The sequence below is a fragment of the Physella acuta genome, unplaced genomic scaffold, assembly GCF_028476545.2.
Source record: "Physella acuta isolate Inbredline_101_S28 unplaced genomic scaffold, ASM2847654v3 ptg001984l, whole genome shotgun sequence".
NCBI classification, from domain to species: domain Eukaryota; kingdom Metazoa; phylum Mollusca; class Gastropoda; family Physidae; genus Physella; species Physella acuta.
Window position 1 is genome coordinate 7,552 of NW_026733489.1, and position 22,468 is coordinate 30,019.

Consider the following 22,468-nt stretch of genomic DNA (forward strand, 5'->3'; position numbering starts at 1 on the left):
GTCCATGTAATTTATCTATACAAAGAAAACAACACTGATTCAACCAAAGATGATTTATTGCCATTATATTTCTAGTACATTTTACTAGGTTTAAATCAAGGTTGTTAATTAATTAAAATAATACAGTAAGAATTTTAATGACCTAATACTGTTAATTATATTTTGGAATAAAATATGTTAAATAAACCTGAAAATTGTATGTACCCGATATTACATGGTTTCCAAAAGCGTATTATGTATACAATAATTATTATGAATAAATGTAGAAATAAATAGATAGATTAAATTAATACTGAAAATCTCGTAGTTTGATGTTGGAACTAATCTAGCAGTATTCACCTTAAAGCAGTACAGAAACATAACAGCATTAAACCTAAAGAGATTAGACCTAGTCTAGACAGCTAACTCAGACCCAAACAGCTTCAAATGTAACAATTTTTTAAAAATTTCACCCACATATAAGTCATATATTTAAATGATTCGAAAGATGTCTGATCAAATGTTACCTTTCTTTTACTGAATTTTAAAATTCAAATAATGTTACCATTTTGCACTATAATTCAATGTCAATTAATAAGTATAAAGTATTAAAGTAAGAGAAAAAAAGAAAGAAAAAGAGTACAAGGAAGAAATTGTGGCCTAAAAAGTTAACCCAGGTTGTAAAAGTTACATGAAAAAGCTGGTGAAGAAATTTAATTATTGATTTACACTTTTTATTTCTATTACAATGTAGTAAATGATCTTATAATTGGCAGATTTAAAAATTCAATTATGAAAACCAGGAAGTTAAAAGAAAATTTCTTTTAAAAATATATTTAGTTGAGATGTAAACAATTGCTTTTATTAGAAAATTGAAAAACATATTGTAGGTTATCATATTGATTGTTTTTTTGGTGACTAGATACTTTCTCAAACAAACAAGCTTTAGTGAACTGAGTACTTTTAAGTCATTATTTAAAATTTAAGTTGGACATGGTCATGCCAAAAAACAGAACAGTTTGTAGGTATTTAGAAATATTAAGATAGAAATACAAAGGCACTTAGAGCGTATAAAAAAGAAATAACAGAAACATTAAATAAAACCATATCATTATGGGAGTAAAGGATTTCTAAATGTAAAAATTATTATGCTTTCCTCAAGAACACTTGTATTGGAGGTAGTTATGCTTAGGTGACTAGAAGTTTTAAAATATTGATACAAAATTTTTCTTGGGCATATATATTTGAAAAATATTGCTGACATTTTTTTTGTTGCATATATTTATAGTAACACTTAACTTTTTAAATTTAAAATTACTTAGATATATATATATATAACTTATACAACACAATTATTTTAATACTGATGGTGTTCAAATGAAAGTATAATCAGATAAAGTTTTAAAATATAATGCACATATTTTATTTTTCATCATTTCAAAGTTTGGTGTCATTGCTGCACAAGCATTGTTCTGTTAAAAATAGAATGTAATTATGCTGTTAGTATAAAAAATGCCCTATGATCAATGCACTGAAATTATCTCTTGGGGCAGGCTCCAAGCCTTACATCACCCACTGCGCTGCCTCTCTTGATGCTCTGAACCCTCTCATTCAGGGCAAGTAACCTGATGCATCCTATGTAATGTGTTGTTGTAATAATTCCCTTGGCTTTCCCATCTAAAAGTAAATTTTAAAACAAAATTGGATGAAAAGATTTTGTTAAAAAAAATGGGTTTGAACTAGACTTTGTATAAATGGTTATAAAGTGTAACAGTAAAAAAGAAGAGAGCTAACATAGATGTTTCATTTGTTTCCCTGTATTAAGTCTATATGAGGTCTATTAGGGCACCCAGTATTGGTGGGTACCTGCCTCTAGAGAGGGAATACATTCTCCCTTTACATATAGAGGGCAAAAAAAAACAGATAAACTCCACTTCATTTGCTGTACAGACCATCAGATTTTAAAGGGTACTTCACTTTACAAAGCTATGGTAAAACAATTGATGAAGACATAAAGATAAATTAGATTTGAAGAAACCTAGCCATATAATTTAAGAAATAAACTTTAAAATTTTTAAACTGGTTATTTCAGTGCACTTTTTGTTATTTGCAAAGAGGGAGAACTAATTGTTTTAATGAGTGTGACTAAAAAAACGTACCAGGTACACCACCAATGTAAAGAGGATCAAATGTATCTACAGAGGATGAATCAGGGCGCGAACTTTGAACCTGAGTTGGTCTGACGCCATCTACAGACAGGCGGATTATATGTCTATCTTTGTAGGCTGGAAAAAATAAAATCACAGATTATTTGATATTTAACTATTGTTTTTCAAGAAAATTGAGCAAATTTCAAATTTATTCAAATTCAAATTTATTTATTCAATAACATCAGTGGGCACAGAGGTAATTTTATATTTATTAAACCAGAAAAGATTAGTATTTTAAATTAGATTTAATCTTAAAACAGTTTGCAAGGTATAGTTACAACAAACATAATCAACAAATCATCACCCTAGGTTCCCATAACCTGTTTGTCTGCTATACAGTCGACATGTACTGCAATATTGTAATTCTTGAGTATGTATTTGTTGAAGTGGTAATACTGTCTCACCTTGGATTTTATGCCATTCCCCATCACAGAGATAGTCAGATGTTTGAGGCCTGTAGCTGGTTGATATTGCCCCAGCCCCATTATCAACTGTGAAAATCAACTGTGGGAGGAGGAATTTAGAAACATGACTCCACAAATTAGAAAAAAATTACTGTCAGTTCATTGTGAAATAAAAACCTGTTAATTTGAAAAACTAAATTGTTCAGTTGCTAACCAAATAGAATTCTAGTGCCAAATAAAAGGATAAATGACATTGTGTAAATCAAACTAGCAGTAGTGATGGTAAACAAATAATTGTGCAAATAGAAACCAAAAGTAGTGATGGAGATTGATAGAGCACTTACCTCTCCTGCAACCAACTGGAGAATAAGATAGTCACTTGTATTTGAATGGACTGCCAACAGAACTCCATTAGCTGACCTGGGTTTGATCTCCATGGAGATGTTCAAGTCCCTCCCAACCTTGAACTTGTCAACTAGAATCAAAGTAAAACCAATTTTTTACATTGGTTTATACAACATTACAATGTTTGTTGTTGTTGATGACAGAAAAATGCCACCACAGATGAGAGTAAGCTGGACATCTATTATGTAACAACCACAGATGAGAGAGTATTGTATAACCAGTGTGGTTTTAAAAAATCAAAACCTGGTGAATTCCCTTATGTTAATTTATAGAATTTTTAAAAATATTTCCCAAAAACAAGCAACCAGACAAGAAAATTATAGATCTAGTTTAGGTCTGTTTGTTTTGGATCATAGGAATCATAATCAATTAAAATTGGGTTGAATCTTTTCTTAAAGATAAGCAATAACATCTAGATTTTTAATTTAAGTCTGTAATGTAAGCCACACTACCAACAAGAAAAGCCCATAATGAAAGCCCCACTGCCAACAAGAAAAAGCCCATAATTTAAGCCATACTATTAACAAGAAAAGCCCATTATGTAAGCCACACTGGCAAGAAAAGCAGTCCAAAACTTACTTAGAGTAACCCGGCCCCCACTTGAGCCAAAGTAAGTGCCTAATTCTTCACTGCTGTAGCTTTCTGTGACATTAAATTCTACTTTTGGTTTTTCTGCAAAACCTTTGTACAAGGATATGTTGGTCATGCAACCATCAAACCCATGGTAGTCCTGAAACCATACGCATGTTCTTATTATTTGCTCAAAGAAAAATAATTATAATGATTTAAAAATAAAACAACAAAACATTCTTCCAGCAGAGAAAACAATACATATAAAACAGTTAACTTCACAAAGTGAGTACAGCAGAAAAAAAAATTAAATTTGATACTTTTGTATTTGTCCTTAGCTTTAAAACAAAGAAAAAACTAATCAAAAACTTTTCTTGTTATTTTAATTTCTTAATTATGATTATATTAGAATTGTGTTGTCATTTAGAAATATTTTTAAAAAATTACCCCAATGTTTTTAAAAGTTTTATTTCTTATTTCCTGGGGTAGACCTCCAATGTAGTTGGGTTCTATTGTATTTAGTGAAAGAGCTTTGCCCCCACTTCTGCCACTTGCAACCTGGTTGCCGTCTATAAACAGAGTCCCAATATTCCGGTTTCTCTCTGCTACTACCTAGTAAAGAATTGGTAATGTTATTAGAAAGCCCAGCTTTTATATTAGTAGCGGATTCACCTAAAAATGACAAAAGCATGTTAGAAACATTACACTCCTCTTTATAAAACATATTTTCAGACATAATCAACATCACACAAAGTTAAATAATCCCCCCCCACCACTTTAATTAAAATGTCACATGCTCCACTGACATCACAAAGTTCACCATCTCACATGTTTAAAAAAATCTAATTTTAAACAAAAGTGAACCACCTCACATGTTTAAAAAAATCTAATTTTAAATAAAAGTGAACCACCTCACATGTTTAAAAAAAAATAATTTTTAAATAAAGTGAACCACCTCTTGTCGCAGATGTTCCCTTCTGATGCAGACATCCACTACTGAAATATGACGTTATAACTCAAATTATTTTTAATGAGTCTAAGTTATAACTAACCTTGTGCCATTGAGCATCATTGTATTGTATAGGAGATTTGACCTTGGCTGTACCAGAACCACAATTAAATCCAAAATACACAGATCCATTAGCAATGTATATGGCCAGAAAATCAACATGCTTCTGATCAGCACTATACAAAATCAAGCCATTTTCTGCCTCTGTTTTAAAGGTCACTTCTATTGTTGAAAGGCTGGAATTGATTTTTTTTTAAATGGTTTACAAAAAGAAAAATTCTAGTTTAACATAAAGCTACAATGAGTTGGAGAAATAAGTGATTATTTACATAGCCAATTAAAACTAAAAATTGAGTTGTAGTAACAATGGTTTTAAGAAGTAATTGACTTTTTGCAAATCATTTATAAATCTTTTTCCTTACCTAGGATGTGATTTATATTTCCCAAATTCCTGTCGACTTTCTGTTCCAAAGCATTTGCCAATGAACTCCCCTTTCTCATCTTCTGTACTCCCCACCTGAGGTAGTTTACATACCACAGGTACGTCACTTTCTATCTTGGTCTCATCTGCAGTATTAGAAATATTAGAAGTGTTTGAATAATGAAGACATGATATTAGTTTCCATTCATTGTGTTTTTATAGATTATTTAACAGTAAAAAACTTGCAAAAAGTTAAGAGAACAGACAACGTACCAATTTTTTCTGTTGGACAATCAAGGGTTATGCCATTGTACTCAGCATTTTCAAAACCATAATACCTACAAAAGCGAAGAAGTGAAACAATTTTTAAAATTCATTGATTTTGCATGCTAATAAGAAATTATTCAAATATGTTTTTACTAAATTTCATATGGATTTGAGGAAAACCACAAAATTTAATGGTAAAATATAAGCTTTTATTTTCAGAATTGTTCATATATACAGAAAGTCTGACGAAATATATAAAAAGGGTTTTATCAGTGATTTACTAATCCTATATTCTTAGACATGTGACCTTGTTTTTTAAAACTGATTTATTTAAATGTAAACAATGCCTGCGACTGGATCATAGTTATTGGAGCATGAGTTTACCTACACTACCGTGTGAGAGCCTTGAGTGCACATTAATCACTCACTGTAATAAGGTAGAATACACCTCGGTGACTGCCCAGGTGTCAGGGAAGTAGAGGCGTGCTCTTGGGATCCCCTGATTACACTACTGCAGGGCACCACATAAAACTTATCTAAGCGACATAGTGCTCACAGGATAACCCAGTGCGCCAAATAGCACACTTCTGGAATACCGGCGAACACGCTTGATTCTATTTAGTGAATGACTATAACACTCCATTTTATCCATAGTCTATCACACAGTTTTAAAATAACATTGGCACCATAGCGCTCATGGAAAATTGCACCCTACCGGGATGCCACCCCTGCAAATTTGAAATTTTTTTTCCCCACAAATACGGAGGAGTATCCTCAATAACTTCCCAAAGTTTCATAGCGATTGGATGAAAGGTGTAGTAATGCATAAAAACATACAGACAGACATACATTGCTTTTTATATAAAGAAAAATGATATAATTATTATAATAATACACTTCACTCTATATAACCCTAAATAAAAGTGTGGTTTGCTATATGTTGTGTTGAAAAAGGTAGTAAAACTGTACAAAACTTTAAACTATAAACTGGCAAGCATAAACTCTTTTCAGAGTAACGTAGGTGTAATTATATTTAAAAGCGACTGTACACAAATAATGCTAAAACTTGATACTATTTATACTAATTTGTAACTGAAAAGGCCTGAATTAAGATTATATGAATAGTAAATGCTTTTATTTATGGTTATATTTCATTATTTCATTTAAAGAAAATAAAAATATAAGTGCAGATTTCATTTCTCACACAAGTACTTACATTTTATTGATAGTTATGTCCCCTATGCAGCCAGTTAAACTGAGTTTGGTTGGGACTACTGTTGAGGTTATGGTGTAGTCACTGGCTACTCCACCAAAATACACCTTGGTGTTTGTTATAAGTTCTACTGAGTCGCTTGAATCTTGAATAATTTCTCTATCATCAACAGTCAGCGTCAGTCTAAAAGACAAACATTTTTTTGAGAGTTATGAACCAAAGTTGCTTAGAATTCATTACAAGATAACAGTTTTATTGAAAGGGAAAACTATAGGTTTTGTTGCTAAAATGCATGCTTTATATATTTTATTTATGCAATTGGATAGATACCTTTCTCTTTCCTTTATAATCTGTATATAGTGCCAGCTACCATCATTGTAGGAGGAAGATTTACTGTTTAGTCTTACTGGCACAGCACCCAGTTCTTGGGTAACCACAATCATACCGTTAAACACAGAAACTGCCAAGGTGTTGGTCTGACGAGTAAAGTAATTTTTTTTTACCAACAAGTTAGACTACCAATCTAATTGGATTATTATTCTTAATTAATCTGGTGCTAAATCTAAAAATAATGTAATAACAGCACATTACTTGTATCAAATTTTATTGTTATTAGGTTTAGATGGTTTGTTTCTTATTAAAAGATATTTTTATGTGACTGTTAGCAATGCAGGAAATAAACATTACCATGCCCTGGTCAAATAACCTTTTGTATATTACCTCTCCAACCGAAATACTAATTTAACTTAAACCTAATACAGATAGGTATAATGTTAGCAATCAAGCTTTGTTACATATTGAGTAAAAATATATAAGTGGCAAGTCATTGAAAAACTGGTACCTGGGTCTTGTCAGAGACATACACGAGCAGAGCCTCTGGTTCTGTGGTTTTCATCTTGAAGGTCAGCTCAAATGTCTCGCCCACACTGACCTCATCAAATGCCACGTAGCTACTCCTGCTACTGATGAAGGAGGCACTATTCTTGTCAAGCTAGATACATAAAACAACATTCATTTTAGTGGTTGAAAACTTGAGATTTGATTTTAAAAACCTTCAAAAACTTAATACTACTTTGAAATGTTAACAGTATAACAATTAAAAATATTGCTACATCTTATTATCATTTAAGAATACTTCCAATGCAATCAACCTTTCTAATTTTAAAATGTTTTTAACAGAAAGCAAAGTATTTTCAGCTGCTTTTTTTTTAAAGAGACAAAAGTGACCTACTATGCACCCTTCTTGTACACCCTTTGATCTGCCACTCTTCAGTGGGTTCTCTGGGATGTTGCCCAGTGTGATGTCTTTCATGCAACCTTTAAAACCTGTTTTAGTCACTGGACTGAAACATTGAAAGAAAAAATACATTGTATCAATATCCAGTGGTGATCTAATTGTAAACATAAAACAGGCCCTGGAGCCATTTGAAATTTCTGGGAATTTTTGTGGTAAGGTCCTAAAGAGAAAAATATTTTTCTTTAAGAGCTCACCCTTGCTAATCTATTAACCCTCAATATATGTTCTTAGAACATGAATAATATTTCCAAAAATGGTACCTCCTTGAAATGGTATTTTAAAATATTTTTTTTTAAATTACTTACTTTCATGACTAAATGAGTAATTATGACCATGCAATCAATGATAACTAAATAAATAAATGGCATTGGGTGGTAGGGAATTGAGTGTATGATTAGCCCAAAAGACTGGAGATCAGATCCTGGACTCAAGTTTAAAGTCACTAAATCCACATAGCTCTGGTGGGTACCTGACTTTTGTTAGGAATTTATAGGTGGCTTTGCATAGAACTGACCACGCTATCATTTCATATGCTGAGGTCACAGAAACAAATGGACTCTTCTTACAACTGCACTATGAACCACAACATCTAAAAGTTTTTTTTAGGTTTTGCAAAAATAGCCTTTTCAAATTATCTAAACTTGTAGGTTTAACATCACCCCACAGTAGCTAGCCTTACACTTACTGAGTCATATTGAAGAAGTCCAGTCCACCGATGAAGGCTAATCGTCCAGTTTCTAAAGTCTGCAAATTGCCTTCAGCAGATATTTTCAAATCTGTAAGCAAAAGGCAAAGATAATCTCTATTAATAAATCTGCAATATCCAATCACTTGCCTATTTTAAAGATATTTCAGAAAAAAAGTTTATTGTTTAACCTTGAAAGAATTAAATTTTTAACTTGCTATAATAGCTAAAGAACTGACAATAACTTAAACTAAATTTTTTGCCTTTGTTGTGAAGCACTTTAAGTAAATAAAACAAGACTACCAAACTTAACCTAACAACATTTTTTTGCCTTTATTGTAAGGTATTTAAATAAAACTAGGCTACCTTCTTCCTTGTTATTAATATTGACAACAGCTGTCTTCAAGCTCCTGTCAATGTAGATGACATGCCATCTCCCATTGTTGTAAGTATTCTGTGTTTCTAGTGTGTACACACCTCCACCCAGGTCAAATTGAAAGAAAAATTTTCCTTTGCGCATTTCTAATGACAAGAAATCTCTAACTCCACCCATATAAAGTATCAGGCCATCTTCAGCAAATGTCTTAATGGTAAACGTTGCTCTTGTGCGGTTTGCAGTATTATGTTTATTCTCAAACACAGCATAACCCTGGCCATCAAAAGCAACACCTTGCAGCTTATAATCAGGTAAAATCACAATCCTGGAAAGCAAAATTTAAAAAAATTGTTTTATTTTAAGTCTATAACTATAAAATCATTATTATTTCAAGAAAACAAATTGATTTGAAATTTAAGCCCACAAAATCACAAAATTAAATTATTGTGTTGTGGCTTAAATGGTATTCTAGTTTTAACAGATATTGTTAAGAAATCTGGTGGAAATTGGATTTCATTAACTGCACGATTTTCAAGTGGTAGTGTAAGGATATATTCAATTATTTTTAGTCATTATGTAGGCATACCTATTGTATAAGTATTGGCTCCTGTAAATATCTAAATGTATGCTTATCAAATTAATATATAAAAACTATTCCTAATTCTATTGCAATAGCTAAAGAAATGGGTTAGTAAAAGTTTGTTGGCTTTTCTAGATTGGATAAAATAGATGTTACAGCAGCTTACTCTTGTTTAACTCCATGGTAGTTATTTTCTCCAGCTGCAAAGTTCCATAACCCTAAATGTTTTTCTTCAAACATAAGGTGTTGTATTTCACCAAAGAAGAAGCGTGTTGTCAGTTCTTGTGGAATCTAAAGAAATATTATTGTAACTTGTATTGAAACAGTGGAGTTGTGTATTATGAAACTGTGCTTCAACTTTGGTTATTTAAAGTCAGTTTTGATTTTTACTTCATAAAAAACAAATGAATCAAAGCGCTTTCAATAGAATAAAGTGCCATTTGAAGATATTATTAAAAATGTGTTGATTTAATCATTTCTACCTAGACTCCTCTATATGTATGTAATTATGTAATAAAGAAATATATTTTGTGAAACTGTCCTAACTTTAGGTACTAGAGAAATATTTTCTTCAAAATGTATTTACCCCTCTCTAGGCAAGTAAGGAATACATTATATAAAACTGTACCAACTTTAGGTACTAGAGAAATATTTTCTTCAAAATGTATTTACCCCTCTCTAGGCAAGTAAGGAATACATTATATAAAACTGTACCAACTTTAGGTACTAGAGAAATATTTTCTTCAAAATGTATTTACCCCTCTCTAGGCAAGTAAGGAATACATTATATAAAACTGTACCAACTTTAGGTACTAGAGAAATATTTTCTTCAAAATGTATTTACCCCTCTCTAGGCAAGAAGGGAATAAAACTGTCCCAACCCCAGGTGATTAGAAAATGTCTTCTTGTACCTGAACCATACTGGAGACTCCACCAAGCATGAAATGAGTTTTAGCTGGATCCAGTTCCAGAACAACATATGGGCCTTGAGAAGAGCCTTTAGTTACAACAACTTCTTTTGTTTTGTTGGAGAAGACGGTTAAGTTGCCAGATTTTCCAATCCTGTAGGTTTAAAGTAAGTAAACATGTAACTATAAGATCTAAAATATGAATATGTTTAAACTTACATGAAATAACTCTACTGAAAACAATTAATGGCATAATGTAAAAGAAAAAAATTGAAGAACTAATTGAAAACCATCCAATTTTTCAGTTACATAGAGAAAATAAATTAAAAACTCATAAAATTACACTTTAGAATATATATCTAAAGTTTATATTTGTACTGCAACATTGTGTACATTTTGTTTTGTGTCCACAGTTCTTACTTTAATAATGGAAAATTGTGCAGTTTTTTGTTATTTTAAAATCGCAATAATAATTTAATGTTGTACATGTAACAGGAATGCATTTTTACAATCAAATTAACTGTGGTAGAAAAAAGCATTTAAACAGAAATGTACACTAAACATAGATGAAATATATGCATAATTATGTATTATATTAATTACCTTTCAGCTATAACTTTGTAGACTTCTGCATTGTTCACTTGTATGTCACTGTGAATCCTGGCTGATCCAGAGCCCAAGTTGTAGGTGAACAAAATGCGGCCCTCTTTCAGCTCCAGGGCCATAAAGTCGGGGTCCATCTTTCCTTGAACTGACCTCTGTTGTCTGGGTTGAGCCTTGGAAAAAAAATTAAAATTGAAAAAGATTTGCCATGTCTAAAATGCATTGTCTGTATTGGTTAAACATTTCAAAATATAATTTTATGAAATGTTTATTTGTTTAAAAATTTAAAAATAATTGCAAATTTAAAGGAAATTGAATTAAACGATTCAATAAATGAAACGATCATTTTATTTATTCATGTAAATAAATTGAAATGAAAATATTTGAAAAAGAAAGATTACTTATGTAAAATAATTTAAACATAGCACCCAATATATTTTGTTTTTATCAGAATTGTAATGAGTTATTAACAATGACTTACTGGTTGAGAAAGTGTGTTTGGACCAATGTACACTAACAAGGCATCAGTACTGTTTGTTTTGATGGTGAAGGAGATCTTGGTTTTAGAAGCTGTGTTTTCCAGCTCTGGTGGGCTGCGCAGGGTGACAGTTGTGTTGCCCAAAAAGGAAAGCCCAACTTTAATCTACACAATTAAAAAAACAATATTAAACATGATATCTGTTTTTCAACAAATGAGCTTCAATTTAGAAAGTTGGATGTGATTAGAATGTTGAGCTTAGAGAAACCTACTCGCTTGGCTTCATCTCTGGCTTCCTCTATCCGTCTCCTCAACAGTTCCACACTTAAAGTCAGGTCGCTGCTTTCTTTAGAAAGTGATGCAGATCTCTGGGTCAAATTATTCAGCAGTGACTGTACTTCAGGAATACTTTCATTGGCTAAATTTACTGGTTAAAATGTTATAATTATTTAGTATTGTTTCTGAATTTCAAATAAGAAAAAAAAAAATTTTATTTTTAAAATGTACAAAATGTTTGTCTAATAATTTAACTGCTTTAAAATCATCATCAAAGATACAACAGCTGACATTGAAAGAGAACAAAGAAAATGTTCACATACTGTTCTGTTCTATTTGAGCCATGTCGCCAAGGATCTTAGGTCTGTTTTGCAGGATAAAGTCTTTCTTTAGCTGGTTGCTCAACTTGTCTTCATTTACTTGCTCACTCAGTTTCTCAATGGCATCCACTTTGGCAGCGACATCTGAGACTATTTGCATAGTTGCAGCAGATTCATTGCCACTGCTTATTTCTGTCATTTCCCCAAATAAAAAAATACTGTCTAAATTATATTTTTAACAATTATTTTTTTAAACTATATTATCTGTATTTTATATTACTATAAATTATAATACACTTTCAATTAAAATAATAATTTTAAAATAAATTGTAATAAGTATTTACATAAAGAACTTCAAAACCACAGCAGTGTGTTCAAAAGCAATAATTGACTTACTTTGAATATCTTCTAATTCTCCCAGCACAACTTTCAGAAGTTTGTCAACATCTGCATTTTTTTTCTCAGCCATATTCACAGAGTTGATAGCAGACTTCAACGTTTCATTCAAATCTGTATCACCAGAATTTTAAAACAGATTTTTATTAAGAGTAAAAAACAAATGAACAAAGAGATTGGGAGTTTGATAGCAGTTGGTGCTGTTACTCATAAAATAACAGAAACAGGATTAGATTAAAGGTACTTCACAGATAAAAGGAAATGTAATCATTGAACTTTCATGCCAGAAGTGTATAGTTGAATTACTGAAAACCAAATATAACCTCTGTTTTGTGCAGTTTGTTCTTCTGATTCATTGGCCAGCATTTCACTTTTCTCAAGGGTGGGTGTCACGTCAAATTCATTTATCTAAAAAAATTCAAATACATTGACCAAACAGTTTGATGGTTATTTGACTCTTATTTTCATGTTTTGATGAACTAAATAATGTGTTTTACTTCTGATACTATTCTTTAAATGGTGACAAATAAAAAAATAATGTAGGATACTCATCTGTCTAAATTTAGGCACTAGTATCAAAATAGAAAAGACACTAACTGTTAATAAAGGAGAGTCCACTACTGCTGAGTTTGCTTTCATCTGAGCCTCCTCAATGTTGTTTATTATAGTCTTATAAGCTTTGACAGCCTCTAGAGCATTTTCAGTATTTTTGCTGTCATACTCAACTCTGAAAAACACAAGGAAAATCTGTTGCCATACTCAAACATTTTAAAACTTAAGACTTTTAAAAAAAGAATCATGCGTTAAAAAGAATATTCTTAATAGATTAGAATATACAATCACTTATGTTGTAGTAAATTAAGAATACACAGCATTAATAAATCTAACACATGAGTAGCCATGTTACTTTGTATAAAATAATTTATCATATGGTTTGTTAATAAAAATTTAGTTAGTCAAGGATGCACATTAAGCAGGATGTTTTATAATCTATCTAGTTAAAAACTTACATTTGAAATGTTTCAGCTTGCTGTTTCAGCATCTGTAAGTGCACTAAACTTTTGTTGACTTTTTCTGATGAGGGCATGAGAGAGTCCCCAAGGGCCTCAACTGATCCATTTAAGTTTGGTAAGTTCCCATTTAAGTTGGCTGTCTCATTATTTATTCCCTGGTCACATCAAATCAGAATTGAAAGGGTGGGTCATTTCAACAGCAGGTTGTCAATTAGCACAAAATCATGCACAATTAATGTAGTTATTCATTTTATTCACATTGTGATTCAAATGAAATATGAATCACTTGGCCTCATAAGTTGTTATATTCATATTAAATATACAACTATAATGTTGTGGCCTAAAAGACATTTTATTGACCAAGAGCCAAGTTTTAACTAACAAAATAAATAGCAGTATAAAATCAGCCAAGAACTGTTGATCTAATAATAAAAAAATGCTCAAACCTCAACAAACTTTTCAGCCCCATCCAGCTTCATGTTGGCCTCAGTGAGCAGTTCATCAGCTTCCTTGATGCTGACCACCCTCTCTTGAGTCAGTTGGTCAAATGCAGTTTCTTGTTGCTGTAGATACATACAACTTGTTGGTGATTCAGTTTTAAAATTCTTAAGTTTATCCTTTTATCAGCTAACACATTGATGGATGAATAGATACAATTTGTTTGTAACTATATAGCATATAGGCCCACTACTGAATGATCAATTATACATTTTTAAACAGTTTTCAAAATGAAAAAAAATTGATAATTGAATTATTTATCTGCCACATTATCACTAAATTAAGCTATATGGTTTTCTTTTTTTATTTGCATCTTTACACTAGTTCATTATCTTATATTTAGAATAATAAATTCAATAAAAAAGTTCTTTAAAAATACCTGAAAATGAATAAAAGATTTTTTTTTAGTTTAAAAATAATATTCACCTTAAGTTTGTTCAAATGCACAGCTTTTAGACGCTTGATTGTGTTCTTGGCATTTTCAGCTTCCTGGGATGAATACTGACTATTGTTGAGCAGATCACGAAGTCTAGAACTGATGTCATTAATGGTAGTGAGGTACTCAGATGTTTTATTGTCATTCATCATAGCCTCAGCTTTCAGCTTTTTCACATCTTCTGAAGCTAATGAATAAAAAGTTTAAAAATAGATTTTATTACGTCTTCATTGCCTACTATGTTATTAGGATATTTTTAAAAATTAAATAAAAAACTAATGTGTTTTTAATTAATAAATGTTAGTTTCCTTTAAAATCAGGTTAAAAGGGTAAATAATTTGTTTACAAATAAGCTTGAATTTTAAAAATCCTAGTTTATTTCTTTAAAGTTGAGTTTAAATTTAAATCTTTGAAAATGTTACCATTCATGGCTGCTTCAGCTTCTAGATAGGAGGACTTATTTTGGGCATCAAAGTCAAGTCCGCTAATTTCTGTAACGATCCTTTCAGAATCTTCCAAAACTTTTTGATTGTTGCGATTTGTAGAAGTTTCCATCATGGTGGTACCCACATTTTGTATGAACTCCACAGTTTCTGTTAAAAAAGGACAAAATATTTTCATACAAAATGTCTACTTTTTACACATGAATTTAAACAATCAATATGTAGCTAAAGAAATCTAACTTTGATGACAGTGATAAGCTGTAAATAACAATAGCACAAAATGAAAAAAAAAACATGACCAAACAAGAATGACAAACCTACCCTTAGCATATTTCTGGAACTCTTTAGAACTCGCTTCAGAATTAGCTGAACTTTTTGTCAGATTTTGGATGGATCCAGGAATTTCCTTAGCTTCATACATATTAACATCAGCCTTTTAAAAAAAATTGTTTTTATTAAGCACGTTGGATTTAAAAAAAAATATTGCAACTTAACTACATCAATTTAAAATGCATATTTATTGCTTTTTTATAATAAATACATCAATTTAAAATGCATATTTATTGTTTTGTTATAATAAATACATCAATTTTAAGTGAATAACTTTTGCTGTGTTAACATTTTCTTTGATTGTAAATTCCAGTTTATTTGTAATATATTATTTTTTATGAAAATTTCAATTGTATCGCTCTTTATTCAGCTAACTCCTAAAATAATGTATAGGAATAAATGCCACCCAGAGTAGAGACGATATATTGTTGTATACAGGCAGCTTGCATCTTGACATAGTTGGGACTAGAATTAGATATGTGTGACATTGCTGGCATTGTGACAACTAGTGTTCAATCTGAGTGACATTTTGTAAATGTGACAACTAGTGTTCAATCTGAGTGACATTTTGTAAATGTGACAACTAGTGTTCAATCTGTGTGACATTTTGTAAATGTGACAACTAGTGTTCAATCTGTGTGACATTTTGTAAATGTGACAACTAGTGTTCAATCTGTGTGACATTTTCTCAGTATGACAACTAGTGTTCAATCTGTGTGACATTTTGTAAATGTGACAACTAGTGTTCAATCTGAGTGACATTTTGTAAATGTGACAACTAGTGTTCAATCTGTGTGACATTTTGTCAGTGTGACAACTAGTGTTCAATCTGTGTGACATTTTGTCAGTATGACAACTAGTGATCAATCTGTGTGACAATGTGACAAGTGTCTGAGGACAGCTACATCGTCAACTAAGGTGGTGACCACATGTATTTGGCCTTACCGTGCCTTGGAATGTCTTGACGTTGATCAGGGCTATTGCAGCGCTGATATTAAGGTCATTGACCTGCTCTTTGATGCTCTCAGGTGTCAGATAGGACATGTTATCTACCTGAGGCTAAAAATAGAAACACTTCATGCTTTATAAACAAAACAAAAAATAATATGTGTAATTAAAAATAACGACGTTCTGTACAAAATGTCTGGTAAAATGTTGGTCAAAATAATAGTTTTTTAAAATTAAATATTGTTTTCTACAAAAAAGTAAAAAAAAACAGGCTGTATAGACATTACAACATTATTACACACAAACCATAGGAAAAGAACAGTTTTAGTGAAGAGAACTAAAATCTGGAGATTTCCACTCTAAAATCTGCATTGTAGTATGCAAACTTTCTATAGACATAAACGTGGACATCAAGCATAAATGGAAACAGTGTTTCTTCCAGACTTTTTTCTCTGGGGGGGCACTTGAAATTTTCGGGGGGGTGGTAGACTTTCTTCGGGGGGGGGGGGGGGACACTGTTAAAAGTATATATTTACTATATAAATTATATAAATTTCATTTCGTTCGGGGGGGGGGGGGGGGGGGGCGGTAAAAATTTTTTGGGGGGACGTCCCCCGAAGAGATGCCTGGAAGAAACTGAATGGAAACCTCCAAGAAACAAAACAAAACTCTGGAACTACTCACTCTATAATCTGCAACTATTTTGTTATAGTGTGACAGTTGACTGTAGGCACCAGCGCCAACAGAGACCTCCCCTAACTCACGGCTGATGATTGTCATATTTTTGGCCATGACGTCCAAGTCATCCATTAGTAAATGAACACAGTAGTCACACTCTGTAGGAAGCATAATATATATAATATATGAAAATAGTGGCCTTCATGAAGCTCAGTTGTTTCACTGACTGACTGATATACCAAAGTTATACCTTGACACCCGACTATAATACCAAAACTATACCTTGACACCCCTTGACTATAATACAAATTTATACCTTGACACCCCCTGACTGTAAGACCAAAGTTATACCTTGACACCCCATGACTGACTGTTATACCAAAGTTATACCTTGACACCCCTGACTGTAAGACCAAAGTTATACATTGACACCTGACTATAATACCAAAACTATACCTTGACACCCCTTGACTGACTGTTATACCAAAGTTATACCTTGACACCCCCTGTTGGGGACAAGCACCCATCTGGGCTGGCACCTGTCACACTGATCCCCAGTCACACCTGGCAGACACTGACATTTGCCAGTTTCAGCATCACATCCAACTGTCCCATTACTCAGACAGTCACAAGCTAAACAACAAAATTAAAAGTAATTAAAAGAAAAATTATAATTCATAACAATTAAACAAACTTTATTTTCAGAATATGATTTAATATGAATTTTTAAAAAACCTTACCTTGACAGCCGTTTATCCCATAATTCCAGTGGTAAGGTTTACATTTATCACATTTTTCTCCTTCAACGCCAGGTAAACAAGAGCACACGCCAGTTTGTAAGTTACACTGGCCAGTGACTGAGCCAACTCCACACTCACAAGGTTTGCAGCCTGTACAGTAGTCATAGCCCCATGTGTTCTCCTACACGGCAAATAGATGATGTCATAGATAAGTAAGTCAAGGTTAGCTTAATAAAAGGATGATTTCATAGGTAAGTAAGTCAAGGTCAGGAGTTAATAGAGAAAACACTAGTTTAGAGTCTGTTTAGCCTTTCAATTATAGTAACAAAGTAAAACAAGATGAATTATCAGAAATAGCTTTTAAAGAATTTTTTTAACCTCAGTCTGTGTAATGATTATAGTGGTCTGAGCTTGTTTAACCATAAATACTGTTTCACTTCTTTATGCAAAAGACAAAGTGTTTTTTATAAGAACGTGACAGAGGACTTAACTTACAGCACACTTTTCACATCGAGCCCCCTCAACGTTGTCCTTACACAGACAGGCACCACTGTCCCTGTCGCATTTATCTGTTCCACAGGTGTCACAAGCACAAGCTGAAGGATGAGCAAATTGACCCCTCATTACATGACACCTTAATTAACACCTTAATTAACAACTTTCATACGACTTAGCTTGCATGGATTAACAAATAACGACATGCCAAATAAAGTAGGAACATTTTTTTTAAAATCTCACATGAATTATAGAATCCATGTTAACAGCAAGTGATCTAAACAAATTTTTTTTTGGTCTGCAATTGGGAGGCGAATACATTATAGTAATTTAAGAAAGGTCTAAATTTAAGGAATTTGAGAGAATGTATTTGTTGAGTAAAAATATATTTTACCCTGTCAGGAAAGAGTGGATCGACATTAGATTTTTACTCAAGAGTAAAAAAAAAAATACGGGATTATTCCTCAACACTAACAACTTTTTACATTAGATTTTACCTTGACAGTAAAAAAAATGGGTTTTTACTTTAACAGTAAAAATACATGTGATTTTACCTTCACAATAAAAATGTATGTGATTTTACTTTGATAGTAAAAATACATGTGATTTAAGACAGTAAAAAACCATGTGATTTTACCTTGAAAGTAAAAATACATGTGATTTTACCTTGATAGTAAAAATACATGGGATTTACCTTGATAGTAAAACTACATGTGATTTTACCTTGATAGTAAAAATACATGTGATTTTACCTTGATAGTAAAAATACTTGTGATTTTACCTTGATAGTAAAAATATATGTGATTTACCTTGACAATCTTTGCGGTAGACAGCATCCCCAAAGTACCAGTCCCTGCAGTAATTGCACGTCTCGCCAGCCGTGTTGTTCTGACACAGCAGACACTGACCAGTCAACCTGTCGCAGCTGTCAGGGTTCTTCACGTCAATGTTGCCACTGCACCGGCACGGTTGGCAGTTGCTGCCTGGTTGGTATGGGTCGCCATAGTAACCAGAGGCACACCTAATGGTGAACAAAATAGTGCCATAAATTGATGTAACACTTATAGTCTAGATATAAATAATAACAAATAAAATTTCTACTTTAACCATAAATGATGGGAAAATTGCTTTAAAAAAGAAAATAAAAGTGTTTTTTTTTAAAAAATAAATCAACCCATCATAATTAATATTAAATGGTTTATCGTGAAACAAATTATGTCAAAATTCATCATAGCAAAAACTTTTTATCCTATAGATTTATGGCTAATACTGGATAGCAAGCCTTTAGGTAAACATTTAAAATAGTAGCTTGACCTCTAACCTTTCACAAGTCTGTCCATCATAGCCAGGCAGGCAGGAACATACTGTAGTGGCATCATAGTCATTGACCACACAACTGGTTGCAAAGCTGGGTGGAAAAAAAGTTTTAACCATCATTTTAAAACACATTTTGCTCGAGTAATGATGGAAAACAAGAAAAAATATTTATGAATGGAAAGAAGAAAACTACAAGCCCATTCACATTTGAGTAACAAGTTAGTATTGTCTCAACTCACTTGTTGGAGAGAATTGGGAGAGGACAACTGCATATCTGGCATCCTTCAATGGTTGGGTCACCATAGTAACCAGCCAAACATTGTTCACAATGTGGCCCAGTGGTATGATCTTGACAGTTCTAGACAGAATCACACACAATTGCATTGCATTCAATATATATATATATATATATATACACATATATATATATATATATATATATATATATATATATATATATATATATATATATATATATATATATATATATATATATAATATTACATCTAATTATTGATAACTTAATTTCTTTTTAAATGGTTTTGACAATTTTAAAATCATACACAAACAAATGAAAATATTATACAAAGACGAATACCCCCCAAGATATATACCATTAGATCTACTTATTGATAAGGTAATTTCTTTTTAAATGGTTTTGACAATTTTAAAATTTTAAAAATATAATTCACAAACAAAAAAAATTTAATACGCTAACAAATAAAAATATAATAGAAAACAAATAAAAATATAATAGACAAATAAACATACAACAACTTACAAAGCATTCTCCAGTCTCCACATCGCAGGTGTCTGAATGTCCGTTACAATTACACTTAAGGCAAATACCCAGGAATGGTGGGGTGCGAACTCTGTAATAGCCAGGTGAGCATTCCTGGAATACAAGTTATCAAAGTTACAGCCTAGTCAATGAAAAACTAGAACATAAATCTAGCAAAACATACTGACCTCACATAGTGACCACAACAAAACATACTGACCTCACAAGACAATCCTCTGTAGTTTGGTGGACATTGACACTTCTCAACACTGTTGGCCAGACTGCCTGTTCCACTTTCTGACGCCACCTCCAGGGACACATCTGATAGGCTGAGGTCATAGACAGGAAGTACAAGCTCATAATTTATACTCTATTTTCAGAACTATAATCATGTATAGTAAGGTTAAGTCTTAGAAAATAATACATAAAATATCTATTCCAACAGGTATATAGTGATACAAAACTTCAAAAGATTAGCAGTTTATTCCTGTTTGGGATCTCACACAAAATACAAACCTTGTCTCTGTCATTGAAGTGTAGTGGGATGCCCTGATCTGTAGAGACTCTATGCTAGTGAGGATCATCATAAACTGTTCTCTGGATATTGGTGAATTGGTTCCATAATGAACAAAATTGTACTGAAAATTTAGCAATTGGTGGAAAATGATTATAATTATCAGAAAATTTTTTAAAATTACCAGAAAATGTAACAATTACTAGAAAATGATGAGAATTAATAGAAAAATTTAACAATAACTAGAAAATGATTACAATTACTAGAATGATATAAGAATGCCAAAAAGTTAATAAAAAATCTACAATTAACTTTGATAATGTTGATAAGGGGTTTATAAATCTTGTTCACTAGAAACAATGAAATATTGTAGCCTATTACAGTCAGAGTTTCTTCCAGGCATCTCTTCGGGGGGGGGCTCTGACCCCCCGAAAAATTTTTACCGCTCCCCCCGAACGAAATGAAATTTATATAATTTATATAGAAAACATATACTTTTAACAGTGTCCGCCCCCCCAAAGAAAGTTTACCGCCCCCCCGAAGATTTCAAGTGCCCCCCCGGAGAAAAATGTCTGGAAGAAACACTGATTACAGTACTGAAGGATAAAATCTTGAAAGATACTTTTGAATACAGCAGCTATTATCCCATGACTAGAAATTAGCAGCAATAAAATAATGAAGAATTACCTGGACAAGTGGCACCTGTAGACTGAGAGATACACCAGGAGAAGGATGAGATTCACTGTAGTGGGCTATGGTCATGTTGTTGCCCTAAATTTTTTTAAAAAGCATTGTTACAATTTTCATTTAAAACTAACACAGCTACTTTATTTTTTATAATTGAACCATTGAATTACTAACTTTATTTAAACAAATCTAAAAATATTTTGCATCGAGTAATTATGAACAATAAAAAAACATCAAACTGGAAAACAAATGATTGACAGAGACTGAACTATAAATAAAAGAGGCGGAGAAAGAGGTCACAACTTACACTGATTAGGACATCAGCTTGGCTAATGCTCATGGGCTGCACATTGGGCTTAAGGGCAAACTGCACTGTGTACCTCAGCATACCACCATAGGCGTTGATCTGCAATGTTTAAAAAGAACACGTCAACTTAGGCATTGATATACAAGGTTTAAATAGAACACATAAACTTAGGCATTGATATACAAGGTTTAAATAGAACACAACAACTTAGGCATTGATATACAAGGTTTAAATAGAACACAACAACTTAGGCATTGATCTACAAACAACTATAAAAATAGCTAGATATAACATACTATTTTAAGGTTCATGTGAAACTTTAAAACACTGTTTACAGTCTAATTTAATTATCTTGAAAGTGCTTGAAAGATGACAAAGTATTTAAATACAATTGTGCACAATTATTTTTTCTTTTAGTAAATTACACTAACCTTTAACTATGATACCTGGTTAAATATGTCTGCTACTAGGTTAACTACACTAGTCTATGTCTGCTACTAGGTTAACTACACTAGCCTATGTCTACTACTAGGTTAACCTAGCCTATGTCTGCTACTAGGTTAACTACACTAGCCTATGTCTGCTACTAGGTTAACTACACTAGCCTATGTCTGCTACTAGGTTAACTACACTAGCCTATGTCTGCTACTAGGTTAACCTAGCCTATGTCTGCTACTAGGTTAACTACACTAGCCTATGTCTGCTACTAGGTTAACTACACTAGCCTATGTCTGCTACTAGGTTAACTACACTAGCCTGTGTCTGCTACAAGGTTAACTACACTAGTCTATGTCTGCTACTAGGTTAACTACACTAGCCTATGTCTGCTACTAGGTTAACTACACTAGCCTATGTCTGCTACTAGGTTAACCTAGTCTATGTCT

At 32.2% G+C, this 22,468-nt stretch overlaps 1 protein-coding gene across 1 annotated transcript; it reads right to left on the minus strand.

Moving 5' to 3' along the window:
• Nucleotides 1-38: 38 nt before the first annotated feature.
• LOC131931522 (laminin subunit alpha) lies at nt 39-21,895 on the minus strand. Its single transcript, XM_059288349.1, has 43 exons — nt 21,881-21,895; nt 21,585-21,683; nt 21,278-21,361; nt 20,593-20,714; nt 20,297-20,405; nt 20,077-20,190; nt 19,535-19,653; nt 19,300-19,386; nt 18,788-18,999; nt 17,979-18,079; nt 17,484-17,664; nt 17,239-17,376; nt 16,750-16,901; nt 16,063-16,176; nt 15,109-15,220; nt 14,767-14,937; nt 14,335-14,531; nt 13,857-13,973; nt 13,408-13,565; nt 12,995-13,124; nt 12,721-12,805; nt 12,398-12,511; nt 12,005-12,193; nt 11,678-11,832; nt 11,409-11,570; nt 10,928-11,100; nt 10,328-10,478; nt 9,583-9,707; nt 8,827-9,161; nt 8,461-8,551; nt 7,710-7,821; nt 7,320-7,469; nt 6,809-6,954; nt 6,482-6,661; nt 5,272-5,336; nt 5,000-5,144; nt 4,621-4,813; nt 4,016-4,180; nt 3,578-3,728; nt 2,938-3,068; nt 2,594-2,693; nt 2,139-2,264; nt 39-1,656 (listed from the first exon to the last, which is right to left on the minus strand). Exons 1-43 carry the CDS (start codon nt 21,893-21,895, stop codon nt 1,517-1,519), a joined length of 5,916 nt encoding a protein of 1,971 aa, XP_059144332.1. The 3' UTR covers nt 39-1,516.
• Between the last annotated feature and the right edge of the window lie 573 nt (nt 21,896-22,468).